The sequence below is a fragment of the Sesamum indicum genome, linkage group LG6, assembly GCF_000512975.1.
Source record: "Sesamum indicum cultivar Zhongzhi No. 13 linkage group LG6, S_indicum_v1.0, whole genome shotgun sequence".
Classification (NCBI taxonomy): domain Eukaryota; kingdom Viridiplantae; phylum Streptophyta; class Magnoliopsida; order Lamiales; family Pedaliaceae; genus Sesamum; species Sesamum indicum.
The window spans coordinates 16,943,472-16,958,112 of NC_026150.1; the positions used below are offsets into that span (position 1 = coordinate 16,943,472).

General features: G+C 34.1%; 2 protein-coding genes across 3 annotated transcripts; one reads left to right on the top strand and one right to left on the bottom strand.

Moving 5' to 3' along the window:
- LOC105164723 (NADP-dependent malic enzyme) lies at positions 1,856–6,971 on the bottom strand. Its single transcript, XM_011083457.2, has 20 exons — positions 6,945–6,971; positions 6,447–6,675; positions 5,817–5,937; positions 5,646–5,720; positions 5,275–5,426; positions 5,095–5,200; positions 4,914–4,979; positions 4,735–4,830; positions 4,546–4,617; positions 4,392–4,475; positions 4,203–4,301; positions 4,075–4,122; positions 3,940–3,993; positions 3,744–3,842; positions 3,558–3,647; positions 3,400–3,477; positions 3,194–3,268; positions 3,026–3,116; positions 2,216–2,344; positions 1,856–2,141 (listed from the first exon to the last, which is right to left on the bottom strand). The coding sequence occupies exons 2-20, from the start codon at positions 6,593–6,595 to the stop codon at positions 2,053–2,055; spliced, it is 1,773 nt and encodes a 590-aa protein (XP_011081759.1). The 5' UTR covers positions 6,596–6,675; positions 6,945–6,971; the 3' UTR covers positions 1,856–2,052.
- On the top strand, positions 8,737–12,433 carry LOC105164724 (protein SAWADEE HOMEODOMAIN HOMOLOG 1). 2 transcript variants are annotated; one of them, XM_011083459.2, is made up of 9 exons: positions 8,737–9,013; positions 9,832–9,917; positions 10,008–10,053; positions 10,151–10,253; positions 10,755–10,818; positions 11,184–11,235; positions 11,463–11,606; positions 11,861–11,980; positions 12,062–12,433. In XM_011083459.2, the coding sequence occupies exons 1-9, from the start codon at positions 8,960–8,962 to the stop codon at positions 12,125–12,127; spliced, it is 735 nt and encodes a 244-aa protein (XP_011081761.1). In that variant the 5' UTR covers positions 8,737–8,959; the 3' UTR covers positions 12,128–12,433. The 2 variants fall into 2 exon arrangements, with proteins under 2 accessions (XP_011081761.1, XP_011081760.1); XM_011083458.2 differs by having other exon boundaries at positions 8,738–9,013; positions 10,151–10,286.

The window sequence follows — 14,641 nt, forward strand, 5'->3', positions numbered from 1 at the left end:
ATTTTAAATATTTGAATAAAAGCAATAAGTATGTTATAAGATATTTTTAGATAAGTGCCTTCTTTAAAATGACAAATTATGTAAAAACAGGCATCACAGCTTTTACATAATTAAATTTAATAGAATTATAGGTTTCGTATTTATTGACTAATAATATCACAGTGGCAAAAGTGAGGTTGATAAAGTGTGAACTTTTGGAATTATTAAAAATAATATCAGATTTACTAATTCATAAGTTTGAAAAAATAACATTATTATCTTAAAATGATTTATAAAATATGAAATATATTATCTCATTATATTATTTAGTTTTTCTATCCCTAAACTGTACATTGTCCCGAAAAAAATTTGAAAGATAAATATATCTATATTAATAAAAAAGAAAGGGGCTCTATACTCACAAATAATGGCTAACAACACCATCGCACCAATTTTTTGTAAAGTAAAAAATATCATTCAACTAATAAAGTAATTAACTCATTCTAATTTTTTTTGTATATTTTGCTATTATATCTAATATATTTTAAAATATAAAAAATTATTTATTATATCCACAAATAAATAGTGTGTTACGACGGCTAGTATATATATATATATATATAAAGGAAACAATTAAAAATGATGAAGAAATTAAGAAATGACGTGTTACAGGACACGGTCATTGTGTTTGGATTTATGTTTTAATTGTTTTGTTTTGTGTTTTAAAAATAGAGATAAGTAAGTGTGTGTTGAAAATATATGATATGTTTGGATTTGTGTTTTGGGGTAATTTAAAATATTTTAAAATAAGTGGTGTAGATTTGATGTTGAAAGTTGGGAGACAAAAATCACTTTTCATTGTCAAATCATATATTTTTATATATAAATATGTATATATATAAATATTTTATGTCTAATGTTGTATTTTTTGGAGATAAAAATTACTAATTATTATTAAATCACGTCTGTTTTATATTATGTATATATATAAATATATATATATATATATATTATATATAGAAAGTTAAAAAATAGAAAAATACAAAGATAAAGTGTAAAAATACAAAAAACAAATATGGATAGTATTTTATCTTGTCTCAAAAAATGCAAAAATTGAATCCAAACATAGCCGATAGATTTTCTGCTGGCAAGGAAAATAACTTTTAACAGGTATTAACCGCGCGTGTCAGTATTACCGATCTGCGCATATTCATTTCCCGCCTTTTGCTTTGTAAGTTGGAACGAGTCACCCCAAATTAGAGATCAGGGGAGGGAAAATCAATGGAAAGAGAAGCAATTTCAGAGAGTGAAAGGTTATTGATTGAGCAAATTCGGTAGCTCGCGCGGCGTGTAGGCAACTTCTTACTGGGTTTCTGTTGACTTTGATTCTTCACCTTTTTTCTTTGAAAGGAATTTACTTGAAAAGAGAAGCCGAATGGTTGATCTCTGTGTATCAGATGTTGAAAACTCTCGGACGGGAACGGCTTGTTTGGATTGGATGGTGGTGCTATATGCTGATTTTTTCTCTGTTTTATCTGGAAGGTAATTAGCTTATTGCCAAGAATGCACAACTCCACTGGTAATGTTTTATCATTTTGTTATTCATCTTCTATATTCCACCAAAACATTCAACATGTTTGGAGTTTAATTCAACAATCATCTTCTAATTTCATTCTGAGTAGGGCTTTTTGTTCTTGATAAAATTCAAGTTTGAACATAGGGCACGATTAGAAAACAGATGAGTCTTCATTCCTTCCCCTGTTCTGAATCCGATAACTTTAAGCTTTCATTCTATTGGAATTTCATGTTGATTCAGAGGCAATAGGAATATCAGTTGCTGGAAATAAAAAAAGTATGAAGGCAGCAACCAGACATCTGAACAGAAGATCTAATATAAAGATCCAATGTCATTTAACCAAAACTTCACATCTATGCCACCATCTCCCCGTACAAGTTTTTAAAGCACAAAAGATGTAGATTGTAATCACATTGTCAATAAGAGGGAAATGAAGAGAGATCACAAGTCAATTTAGTAATTTGGGTTCACTGCACATTGATTGAGTTCCTTGATTATCAGCGGTAGTTGCGGTACACTGGAGTGTACATGCAGCTCTCCGCAAAGTTGACAAGATCCTTAGGGCGGGGCAGACGTGAAGCCAGACCTGGAGAGGGCACCAATGTCATGTCTCCATAATTGGAAATTCTTAACCTCTTTGTATAACACTGCAGCACTTACCAAGTTCATATGCCTTAGCAGCTACAGTAGCTGCAATGTTGGCTGAAATCTTTCTGATATTAGTAAACGGAGGATAGATGAGTCCTTTTTCATAGTTCTCCTCTGTTGCCTGATTCGCCAATGCTTCCGCTGTAATTGGGGACACAATCAAAAGTGACATGTCTGAAATGTTGGATGTAAACACAGCCTTGAAAGAAAATTATCTCAAGGTTTTAACTCCTGACAAATCACAACTGTATAGTGGAGGCGAAATTGCAATTTACGGTCCACAACTTACATCGTTTGTGATTTTGGTCCCATTGTTTCACCTTTCAACACATTTAGTCCCATAAGTGTCAAAAAAAATTTCGTTAGATTCTTGGCGGAAGGACCACGTGCTCCATTAACTTAACCAACGTTTGATTGCAATAGTGTGGAAAATTGTAATTTACGTATCACAACTTGCACCTTTTGGGACCAAAATTGCAACTGTGGGACGTAAATTGTAAATTTCGACACTATTATAGTCAAAATGTTGGTTAAGTTAACGAAGTATTGCTCCTTCCATTAAGAATCTAACGGCAAATGTGAGTGGAACGTAAATTGCAATTTTTTTAACACTTATGGGGACTAAATGTGGTGAGAGGTGAAACATTGAGACCAAAATCATGAACAGTGTAAGTTGTGGGACGTAAATTGTAATCTTTCCGTATAGTGGACCTCATGTGTATCCACTATAGAAATGATTATAATTGTTTTGAGAACTGAATCTAAAGAATTATTGAAAAGTAATAGAGCTTCGATAACTGGATTATTTGCACATCTACTTACAGGCTGCCAAAAGCAAATCATCGTGTACACGAACTGTACCAGACATGATCAGTCCCAAACCGAACCCAGGAAAGATATATGCATTATTTGCCTGTGAAAGATGTATTGATATTAGGAATTTATGAAAAAGGAGCAGTTAGAAAGTAGTTTGTAAAGGTAGAGTAGAACCTGGCCAGGCACAAACATGTTCCCATTGTACTCGACAGGTTGGAATGGGCTTCCACTTGCAAAGATTGCTCGTCCCTGCAACAACAATTCCAGAAATTCTTCGATGAACAATTGAAAGAGTAGTTCAGCGAGAAAAAGGAAAATTATCAAATGATAACGATAAGAGAATCAAGCCTAAGAATTAGAAGGTAAAGAAAAACATATACCTCGCTCCATGTATAAGCTTCTTCAGCAGTACACTCTGATTGTGAGGTTGGGTTTGACAAAGCAAGAATGAGAGGTTTCTGAAACATCAGGATGATTTTATTAGAATCTTGAGCATGAATGAGTCATTGTACATGCTGCTTGGGTGAGTAGAGATGACCTGGTTTATGGATGCCATGGCCTCTACGACTTCTTTTGTAAATGTCCTTCCGACACCAGAGGTCCCTATTAGAACTGTTGGCTTTATTTCCTAATGTTGGTTGGAATTTTTTGTTATCAAGCAATTTGCATCAAGATTTTCTCAATCATATGAACATCAGCTCAATAGCACATGAATTTCCTTTACCTTAACTGCATCCAGCAATTCCTTCACCTGTTCATGTTCATGAGCCCAAGGCACTTTGAAATGCTGAAGAGACTCTTTACGAGAGCACACAATCAGCCCCTATTATGAAATTACAAGAGCAAATCATGATCCTGAATAAGACTAGGTATAATAGGAAAATTCACTGAATGCTGCCTATAAGAAAACAAACCTATACCTTAGAGTCCACAAGCCAAATTTTCTTCCTTGTCTGTTCCAAAGGCACATTTGTCTACAAATGCAAGAGTGAAAAGTTAATGAAGAAGCTTTAGCAAGCAAACCAATAGAGAATTGATGGTAAAACGAGCACTACCTCTTTGGATATCTGAAGAGCAATAAGTTCAGCTATACCGGTCCCAGCCTTGAAGAACCCAAAAAGTAGAAGTAAGTTCAGAGAAGAAGCCCAAACAAGAATGCGCAGAAATATAGATCCAGGCTAACCTCTCCAGCACCCAGGAATAAGAAAGTGTGATCTGCTAAAGTTCCCCCCATTAGCTTCAAAGCTGAAACAAGCCCAGCAAGAACGACAGAAGCTGTACCCTGAGATAAGAGAAATGTTTATGGAAGTTCTTTCTGAAAAGGGAATAATGTTTTACCACATAACACTCTCAGTCTTCAGACCATTTTTACCTGGATATCATCATTGAACACGAGATGAGTTGTCCGGTATTTGGCAAGTAGATCAAAGGCGTTGTGGTTGGCAAAATCTTCAAACTGGGAAAACATGGGAGTTTTAGGTTGAAGAATTGAATATGGTAAAACCATGATTGTGCTCGCTATATACCTGTACAAGGACCTTCTCGCCATAGTTTTGTTTAACTGCAGACATGAACTCTTCTAGAAGCTCAGCGTATTCCTATAAGTCAAACTGGAAGATTAAAGGCACCTCAAACACGAAGAGGAAAGATCACTTCCAGATATGTGTAATTTTAGTGCTTGTTTTCGAACCGAAGAAAAAGGAAATGAGTGAGACCTGCCCAGTTGCTCTGTTCTGTTTCAGACCAATGTAAAACTCATCCTCCAGCAGCTTCTTGTTATTCGTGCCAACATCAATGGTTATAGGCAGGCACTGTTAGAGGCACAAACAGAGAGTTAAAGGTCCATTAGGATTACAGTCATACAGAGAGAAAACCAAGTCATAGATATGCTTACAGCTGAAGGACGAACTCCTCCAAGAGCTGTATATAGAGAGAGTTTTCCTACTGGAATCCCCATTCCCTGCATAAGTTTCAAGAATCTTGGTGATCTATGTAGAGAGAGAGAACTAGTTCAGGGTTTCTACAAGAATGTATGACAAAGATGTATTTCACATGAAGGAAACAATATTATATACCTGGCAGCCAAGATCTCCAAGCCCTAAAATACGCTCACCATCGGTTACCACAATAACTTGAATAGATTTTTCAGGCCAGTTTTTCAACACTTCAAGAATCTTTCCCCTGGAAAAAATTAAGATCGTTTAGCATCACATAAGGTATTTAGTACGCTGAGATGTCTGAAAATGCTACCATACTTCTCTTTTAAGCTGATATAAAGTCCCTGAGGACGCTTGAAAATGCTACCATACTTCTGGCAGGCCTCACCAACAGTCGGAGTATAGACTACTGGAAGAAGTTCCTCAACATTATCCATGAGAAGCTTGTAAAACAGCTTCTCATTTCGCTCCTGCATGTTAAACAAAATTATCATAAACTACATAGTAGGACTTAAAGGTATCAACACCCACCACAAAGGTTATCCTAGTGGATCTGGAATTATCTCATTCGTGAAATAGAACACCCTCCAATACTGAATATAAGCAAAATTCTTCAAAACAAGATTGTTTCCTTTTCTTTTTCCCTAGAAATCCGTATCCAGTAAGCAGCCTGGTTAGTTGTACTTTACCTGGAGATCCATCATGGCTATATATCTGTGCAATGGCACTTCATACTGACGCAGATTGTGCATCAACCGCTTCTCCTGATAGCCAACAAAGGGAGATTGTAACAAGCAGCTCATACAGTGTCATAGGTTTTAAAGTTTCTAACTAAGTACAAGGTCCATATAGTAATTAACCTGGAGCTCTTGAGAAAGAACTACTGGGGGTAGAAGGCCCGTCAAGTAGTGGGCATCTCTTTCTTTCTCAGTGAAAGCAAGTCCTTTGTTGTGCCGTGGATCACGCAACAAGCTATACCCGCTGGACTCAAACCAAAGGATTATAAAATTATAAACAGCATATTACTTGGAAATTTAAGCTCTCAAGTTTGCAGATCATTCCTGAGCATAAGTACTCTGAACTATGCCTTGCAATGAGCAGAATCATTATAAATTCATGACTGTCTCAAAATCGGTATAGTATTCAGTATCATGATAATTATTAAGAGATAATGAGGACAAAAGCCAAATAGTCTCACAAACAAGATTAAATATAACATGATTTACATTCATATGCTGCAAAAGCTGATTCATGCAAAGGATTCAAGATAGTATTATTTTACCAAATTTGAGAAATGAAGAAATCCAAATCACCAATTCCTCAGAATTTCCAGCTAAATCAAATGATTCAGAAATTATGCATCACTTAGACCAGTATCGCCACATTACTCAGATTAACATCAAGAAAACCTCTAGATCAGAAAATTCAACATTCTCCATTGTGCACTTGAAATTTCTAAGTAATTGAGTATTAGAAACTTTTGAAGTCACCTAGCAACAGAAACAGTCCAAGGGGTGATAGGCTGATCCTGAGAAGCTCTATCCTCACCGTAAACATCCTCAACGCCACCACCAATTCCAGTTTTATCCTTTAAGTCAAGAACTGATTCACCGCTCAACTCCTTGAATGTACTCTCCATCGATGCTCTTTATCTTCGTCTATCCGTGTTTCGTTTAGTTCCAAAAACCTCCAAATTCTCGTCTATGCTGATGAATCAAACTGAAAACAGGAAAAATAAGAACAATGGCAACAGCCTAGAAATCCAAAACTCCCAAAAAAATAACTCTCTTGCTTTCTTTTACTTTTCCTTTAGATCACTCAAAACAACACGGAATAGAACAGTACAAGACCACCCTACAAATCAATCAAACTCTCTTTATTTATTTATTTTCCTTCTGATTCTGCCTTAGTTCTTTTCGGTCTTTATCACAAATCTTTGAGTGAACTTTTCTTGAAAAAGATGAGACCGAGAGGGGTATGAAGTGTACCCGAATATTGGCCTGTTTGGAAGGAGCATAATGAAACTAAGAGTAGAGAAAGGCAATGTATATATGGAGTACGTAGCACTATTGTTTGTCCGTGCATGTAGAGAGAGAGAGAGGAGGAGAGAGAGAAACGCCATATTGGTAGTTGGAGGTTACCAAATGTGGACCTTGAATCTTTCTTACTTCTTGCACTCTGCCTTCTTCTTCTCATCGCTCTGTCTTCTTTGTACTTTCAGTTAGTGACGTGTGCATGACTTTTTATTTTCATTATGCCAAAATTATATTTTTGATCATGTAATTTTAGGTCGTTAGTATTTTTAGTTTTGTAATTTACTCTACCTATATATTTAATTCTTTTTTTTAATGAACTTAGTCTTGAGCCTCTCACATTTGGTACAAATTTAGTCGCATTGACAATTTAGGTTCCCTTCACATTATAATAGATTTTATTTTTAATATTATAACTATGAGTCATGAGAACCAAAATTATCAATACACGACTAAATTTGCTAAATAAGGATCAAATGTGAGATGTGAGATGTTCATGATTAAATTCGTAAAAAAAAAGATTAAATATATAAATTACAGGATAAAAAATTCTAATAACCTAAAGTTACAAAACAAAAAATGTAAATTTACCTTTCATTCTTTTAAACTTGCTGCAGCTAAATGAAAATATTAATAAATGCGTAATAAATTCTTCTCGTTTATATTCTTTATTTAATATACATAACGGTACCATTCTTCTGTGGAAAAAACAAAAAGAAAAAAAGAAAAAACTCCAGTATTAAGTGTATGGTATTTTGTTTAGGTGTAACTCACCATTATTGTTGAATGTTTATTGTACTACGTTATTTTTGTTATGGCATGAAATAATTACTCGTAACGGAGGCCTTCTCACTAAGTTCAAGAAAAAATAATGCAAAAAAAAAAAAAAAAACTCGTTATTGTTGTCACTTTTTTCAATTATTTCAACAAAAAAAAATTATATTTCAATTATGTTACATCTTTTGCATCATTTAATATATATGTATGTGTAGTTTTTTTAAATAAAGCATTTGATATTATTTTTATACAGTCAACATATATCTAATATAATAAAAGACGTATGATTTAAAATAAAAAATTCAATTTGTCATTTTTCCCGTTTTTTTCTTGTTAAGTATTGAGTCAATGTGAATTTTGATGCCCAGAGATCTTTTTCGCCCATTGGGCTGCTACTTCCCTGATCGGTTTGGAGAGCTGCCATTCACTCTATTTATTGGGAGTGGGTTGTGCCTGAAAATGGATCAATTTACTGTAAAAGTTGGTGTAGAAAAGTTTATAATTTTTTTGTTTAAATGAACTTAGTTTAAGTTGTTCAAAATATAGATTACAAACACTTATTTAATTTATTTTTAAGTAAAAAGTTAATAAGCCAGACATGTTTAAGGTTAAAAGTTCTATTAGCAAATACGAGATTATATGAAATATCAACGTAATCATCGAATTATAGATTTTTATTGGAAAAGAAAATAGGCTAAGGTTCTATTAGCACATATGAGATTATAAGTTTGAATAATTCTAAATATATGATTTTTTATTTGGATTTATTATAATTTATGATTTTATTATTTTTGTATTTTAATTGTTTTTGAAGGTCATATTAAATTTGTTTTTTTTTAAATATAACAATATATTTAAAGTAAAAAATATATTATTACAATATTTAGTATACAGTAGAATAATATTTTTAAGTCAGTCTACTGCTTCATGTTGAAAAAAAAACAACATACACATATTGAATTATTGAATATGAGATATTAATGTAAGGAGTCCTGTTAAGAGAAAAAGCGCACATGAGTAGATCTTTCAATCTTTACGAGACCACCACTTTCCTTCGTAACACTAACATACCTATTCCGGCAGACACCCCATTGTTTCCGGCTGGTGGCTACCCTTTTGATCACTCTCTCCCGCCGTACTACTCGCATACACTCCCTCAAATAATTTGACGGAATTGAGGCTTTCAGCGGCAGATGGACCTCCGGCCGAGGCAGAGGCAAACCTTTACTGGGTTCACGATAACCGAGGTCTCCTTTCCAGTATTTTTCTATATTTTTTTGTGCTAATATATTCAACCGCATCTTCCTATGATTTAATGTCTACTCATTTCTAGGGTTCATTTTAATCTTTAAGCCTTTGTTTTTTGTGGGTTTGTGATGGATTACATTACGCGACACTTAATTTTAAATGGATAGTTGCGGTGCGATACGTATATGGGTAAGTGAAGAGAGCCAAGTTTCGAGTCCGCAGTGAGATGTTTACCACCTCGGCTATGAATTAGCTGAAAAGTCCTTGAATTGTGGTGATGTTTCTTAATGTCTATGGATGAGTAGAAGAAATTGACGAGAAATATGGTATTTGTTCTGTATCGAGGTTTTATCTTATACTTTTCCAGTTTAAATGGATGGTTAATAAATTGGTTTTATCATAATTGAATACCTGATTAGTACTTGTTGTTGGTGAACAGTGAATGATTGTGGATCAGACTTAAGTAGGCAAGGAATACAGCTCTTATTGAGTTGTATATATCCATTTCTCCTAGGCAGGGAGAAGGATGTGGTACATGATAATGTAGGCACCAATTGCCTATAGGTTAATTAGTTGATTATAGCTACTTGTAAAATTTGAATCAGCTTGTAGTCTCAATGCTTTATATCAAATTTCACAGAGAAAATTGTCAATTGTGACTTACTGTTTTTAAGACAATTAATACTTAAATGGCTTCAAACCGTGCCACGGTGTTGTTGAAAACATTGGCTAGCTAAATTGTACGATAAATTATGCATTGCTTGAAGAACTCGGACGTTCTAATGAGAAACATGTTTTGTGCCATTGGAGAAATCAGGTTCAAAGAATGGAGCATTTACTTAATGAATTTAAAGAAAAATCTCTGGAGGATGAGTTCTGCAAGAAATTGGCAAGAGTTTTCAAGTGAGTTTTTATCTCTTAAGTGCTTCCTTAGAGCCTGCAAACTTTAGAAGATATGTTGGGTGTAATTTCAATGTTTTGGCATATTTGCAGTCGCTCCAGTGGTCGAGCCGGAAAACCTGTTGTAAAGTGGACTGAGGTTTTATCTTCTGCTTTTTCTTTGAACTGCTACATCATAAGTTGATTGAGTACTTCTGAATGAATCTTTGAGACACATAGTACTCTTTGTATTTTAGATTCAAAGTTGGTTTGAGAAGAATCAACAAGAAGGCCTCTTTAAAGAGACTTCAGTTGATGCAGCCAAGAAGTCACCTGTTGCCCCTGAAGCTCCAACTCAGAGTAAAGCAACTGGAAATCCACGAATGCCTGAGGGTGTGCATGTTAGCTGGTCTATTTTATGTGATGTTGTATGTCATGGGTTCATGTGCTTGTATTCATACTTGAAGCTAGCTTCCTTAACAGATTGCATCATCATTTACTGATATATCTCTACTTGGAAATATCTTTCTCTATTTTATAATTGAAGGCATACGATTCTCTTCTATGCAAGGCACCTGAACTTCTCCACTGTTTTTCATTTGAGACATGGTAATATCGAGCAAATTCTGTGGTGTTATAATTTACTGCTTTCGACTGTTGACTTTTTAATTTTAGAAGCACAACACCTTTTGCGAACTGTTTGCTAAACCATTTATAAACTTTCTAAACAACTTTTACTTTTTTTCAAGTATAAGATTTGTTTTCCAATGATTGATTTGAACCTTGGGAAGTTCCTTCACTTCTGGTGGGTAGAGTACAATAGAAAAGTCATAATCATGACTAACATTTTTCTGATGACAGGCGAGAAGGGTGAAGATCTATCCAGGTTGGAATTTGAAGCGAGATCATCGAAGGATGGTGCATGGTAAGCCTAAGTTTAGCATTTCATTGACGTCTTTGTTCTTTCTACCTTTGAATTTAACTTAACATATGCGGCCCAGGAGTTATCTCAGAACAAAAAATGAATGATCTAGGACTGTAAGTTCTAAAATATTTGGAACTTCCCTCTCCTTTTGCTGAATAACAATTCAACAATCATGGTTCTGTAGAATCTTACTAGTGTAAAATGTTAGTCGTTAAACAAAGAGTTAGGACTGGAGTTCATGAATACAACAGCAACTGAGTGATGAAAAAGAAAGTAACAACATGGTCTTCTGCTGATTGCTTCCATGTAATTGTAAATTATTAATATGCTTATGTGCTAATTTGATTCTTATAATGTTTTTACAGGTATGATGTTGATACATTTCTTTCCCATAGATTTCTCAGTACTGGTGAAATTGTGAGTACTTATATTTTGTTCCTACAGTTTATGATGTAGATATTTCTTCAGATTTATTCATTTGCAATGCTTTAGGTTAATGAAGTAAGTTCTTCAACTAATTATTGAGTCAATGCAAATCATGGTCATGCTCTAATTAATTTAGTAATGATCTGCTAACATTTAAGGACTACAGTTAAAATTGCCGTGTTTATGCATCAATGTGTGACAGATTTAGTACATGGCAGGAAGTTCGTGTAAGATATGTGGGGTTTGGAGCAGAGGAGGATGAATGGGTGAACATAAGGGATTCTGTGAGGGAACGATCTGTTGCTTTGGAGCATTCAGAATGTCGGAAAGTGAAGGTTGGAGATCTAGTAGTTTGCTTCCAGGTATTTTTTCTTCATTAAAATTATAAAATTTGTTAAGCAGAAACTACAAAATCAATCTATGATTGATAAACCAATTCCGTCAAAGGAATGCAAAAATGACTACAAGTGATATAAAATCCATGTGCTCATATGCAGACACTCCATATCTTGCCTCAGTCCCAGTTACTAGTGAATAATTAAAGCTTGACGACGAAGTCATGATAAACTTCGAGAAGTACTGCAACAGAATCCTTAATGTATATTCTTTGACGCAGGAGAGACAAGATCAAGCAAGATACTATGATGCTCATGTTATAGAGATCCAAAGGAGATGGCATGACATAAGAGGTTGCAGATGTCTTTTCTTGATTAGATATGACCATGATAACACAGAGGTGAATGCTTATCCTGTTTTGGATGATAGTTGACTCAAACTTTTGTCTCTGTTTTATATGCTGCAACTTTAATTGTGATAGGAGAAAGTGCGTTTGAGGAGACTATGCTGCCGGCCTAACATAATAGCAAAGTTTGGGGAAAATTAACTGATGTAAGATGTTCTCCTGATCCAGCGGTTAGAGCCTTGGACTGCTGCTTAAACGGGTTCAATATAATTCCCTTCTTATTTTCTTTATAGCCGTTTGATGATGTGATGGTAGATAGAAAGCTATACTTTGTAGTGAGAACTGCCACATGTGTAGAATTTGCATCTGATAGCATCCTATGCTTATAGTCTTCACGTTAATTAGTATTTGCTATACATCCTATGATTGTATTACTATTACATATAGTGACCATCAGAAGTTGCATTGCATGGAATTAACCAACTAGCGGGCTGCAGTTTACTGAAACTCTTTTACTATTGTTTTCTGAAGCTAATGTGTTTATATTGAATTTTGTGAGCTGTTCCGTAGTCTAAGCAGAATTTTTAAAACAAGTTTTTCCCTTTTCAATTGTCATCCTAAATGAGAAATATATATATATATATATATATTTTATTTTGTGATCTATCTATAATTTTCCGAGGAAATTTGCAAGATTTGTGTTTCATCAATTGCATGCATCGTGTTGTTGCTAATATGTGCTACACTCTCGCGAACTAATTTAAGTTATAGGACAAGTTTTAGAACTTAAAACAGAAGATTAGCGATGCTCTTACATGCATAGATTATTTGTTAGGTGAACTCAGATGTATGGTTCAAGGCCTCCCACACCTGACCTATTCATGTTAGGCATATTTGCATAATCAACTGGACGACCTAAAGGCTGGAACTCAAGTACTCTCTTGTTCAAGTATATATATAATTAAATTTTTTTAAGTATAGAGGATCATATTTATTTACTTATTAAGCATATTAAAGATTTTCTATGAAATATAGGATAGAAATTGATTTTGCTTTTAATTTTATGATATAAAAGAAGAGAGAAGAAATGCTATTAGGGTTGCATGGATGGATGCTTTTCTTTCTCCTTTTTCTTCTTCTCTATGTGGAATATAAGAGGAAAGTTCTGGACGGATGAGAATTCTTCCTTTACCACAAATCAAGTTTTCTACCAAAAAAGGTGATATCATAATTCAGCCTAATTTAGTGGAGTATTATGATAATATTTAGATTCAGATTGGTATTTTTAAATCTGAACTAATTATATAACAAGACAGAATCAGGTACTTGTTTAGTTCAACATCGTTTTCTTACTCCGTCAATATTGATAAGAGGTGTATTATCTTCCATTTCACATGAAAATTTATACTTGGTTGCACGTAAAATAGTCCAAAAATCAAGGATATTTATTTAGAGTTTTCCTACAAAATTGACACATGAATAATAAAATTCAAATATTTTGTTATTTGTCACATCTATGAGAAGATGAGTTGAAAAAATGTGCAACTCAATTACTCGCATTGAATTGCTTTATTGAATTTTAATTTCACCAACTCAAAATGCACTTATCAGTTCCAATTTACAACGTTAATAAATGACGACATGTAAGTTTAATTTAATAGCTAATGGTGTAAAATTTTATTTTTCAAGTTTGTAATATGTTATTTACTAAATAATTAAATCCACCCTTTCTCGACCTTTCAACCTCCTATCCACCCCTTTTTTTTTTATAATAAATTCAATTTGTTTGTTATTTGATATATATTTAAACATTAATATTGAAAAAATATGTTCCTAGTTTCAATTTAGAAATACAGTCCAAGGAAACAAAAAACAGATACTTTTCTTCAATTTAATAAATTAAGCTATATATGAATATTCGATCAATTCATCACTATAGTTAAGTATAATAAAATAAATTATAATAAATTTATATAGATTGAATTTGTTTGTTAACTCAGTCGCACACACTGTAAATAGATTTTAAACCCGACATCGAAATATTAAACTCCAAATCATTTGATTTAAATAGCCATATATAGTGGGAATCTGAATTCAGATTTATGTAATTTGAGCTGTAACCATTAAGTTAAGATACTGCTGTTCTATTTTACCTAAAAGAAAAAGAAAAAGAAAAAATTGGAAGAAAAATCAATTTTGCTGCTATCAGAACCAATCGTCTACTGACACGCCACACTTTTGCGCTACTCAACTACAAAATCGCCCGTATAAGATAAATTTTCAAATTTCTTTCTTTTTTTGATAGTACAATACGAAAAGCCAGCTCTCTGGTACTAGGTATTTCTTTCTTTCTCTCACACTAGTTTTTAACCTTTTGGACCCACTGGATTTTCATTTCCCCCCAATTATCAGCCCTAATTTCCTGCCCTTCTATCTACTTCAAACCCTGTATTCAATCCTTTGATCCCGGATTTTGGTATCCACTCTTTCTTCCTTTGTGTTACTAAATTTCAACCGTGCCGCCGCGATCTGGTAGTTGATGAAGTAAAAAGCGGGGCGGTTTACGGCGGAGTTGATGGACGGACATCGCTATGCCTCAACTGCGTTTCCGATGTGACCGACGGAAGCTGAATAGGGAAGAACTAGGAACTGAGAAGGCAACTGTACGAATTGCAAGGAAACGAACCGCAGGGGTGAGCAGTACTTTACAGCAGG

Bases quoted from the DNA above. Each gene is read 5' to 3' on its own strand.
- LOC105164724 (XM_011083458.2), top strand. From the start codon at position 8,960: ATGGACCTCCGGCCGAGGCAGAGGCAAACCTTTACTGGGTTCACGATA. The intron at 9,014-9,831 runs GTCTCCTTTCCA...TGGAGAAATCAG, and splicing joins CTGGGTTCACGATAACCGAG to GTTCAAAGAATGGAGCATTT. The intron at 10,819-11,183 runs GTAAGCCTAAGT...ATGTTTTTACAG, and splicing joins TCATCGAAGGATGGTGCATG to GTATGATGTTGATACATTTC.
- LOC105164723 (XM_011083457.2), bottom strand. From the start codon at position 6,595: ATGGAGAGTACATTCAAGGAGTTGAGCGGTGAATCAGTTCTTGACTTA. The intron at 4,980-5,094 runs GTATATAATATT...AAACTTATGCAG, and splicing joins TTGGAGATCTTGGCTGCCAG to GGAATGGGGATTCCAGTAGG. The intron at 4,831-4,913 runs GTAAGCATATCT...TGCCTCTAACAG, and splicing joins GAGGAGTTCGTCCTTCAGCT to TGCCTGCCTATAACCATTGA.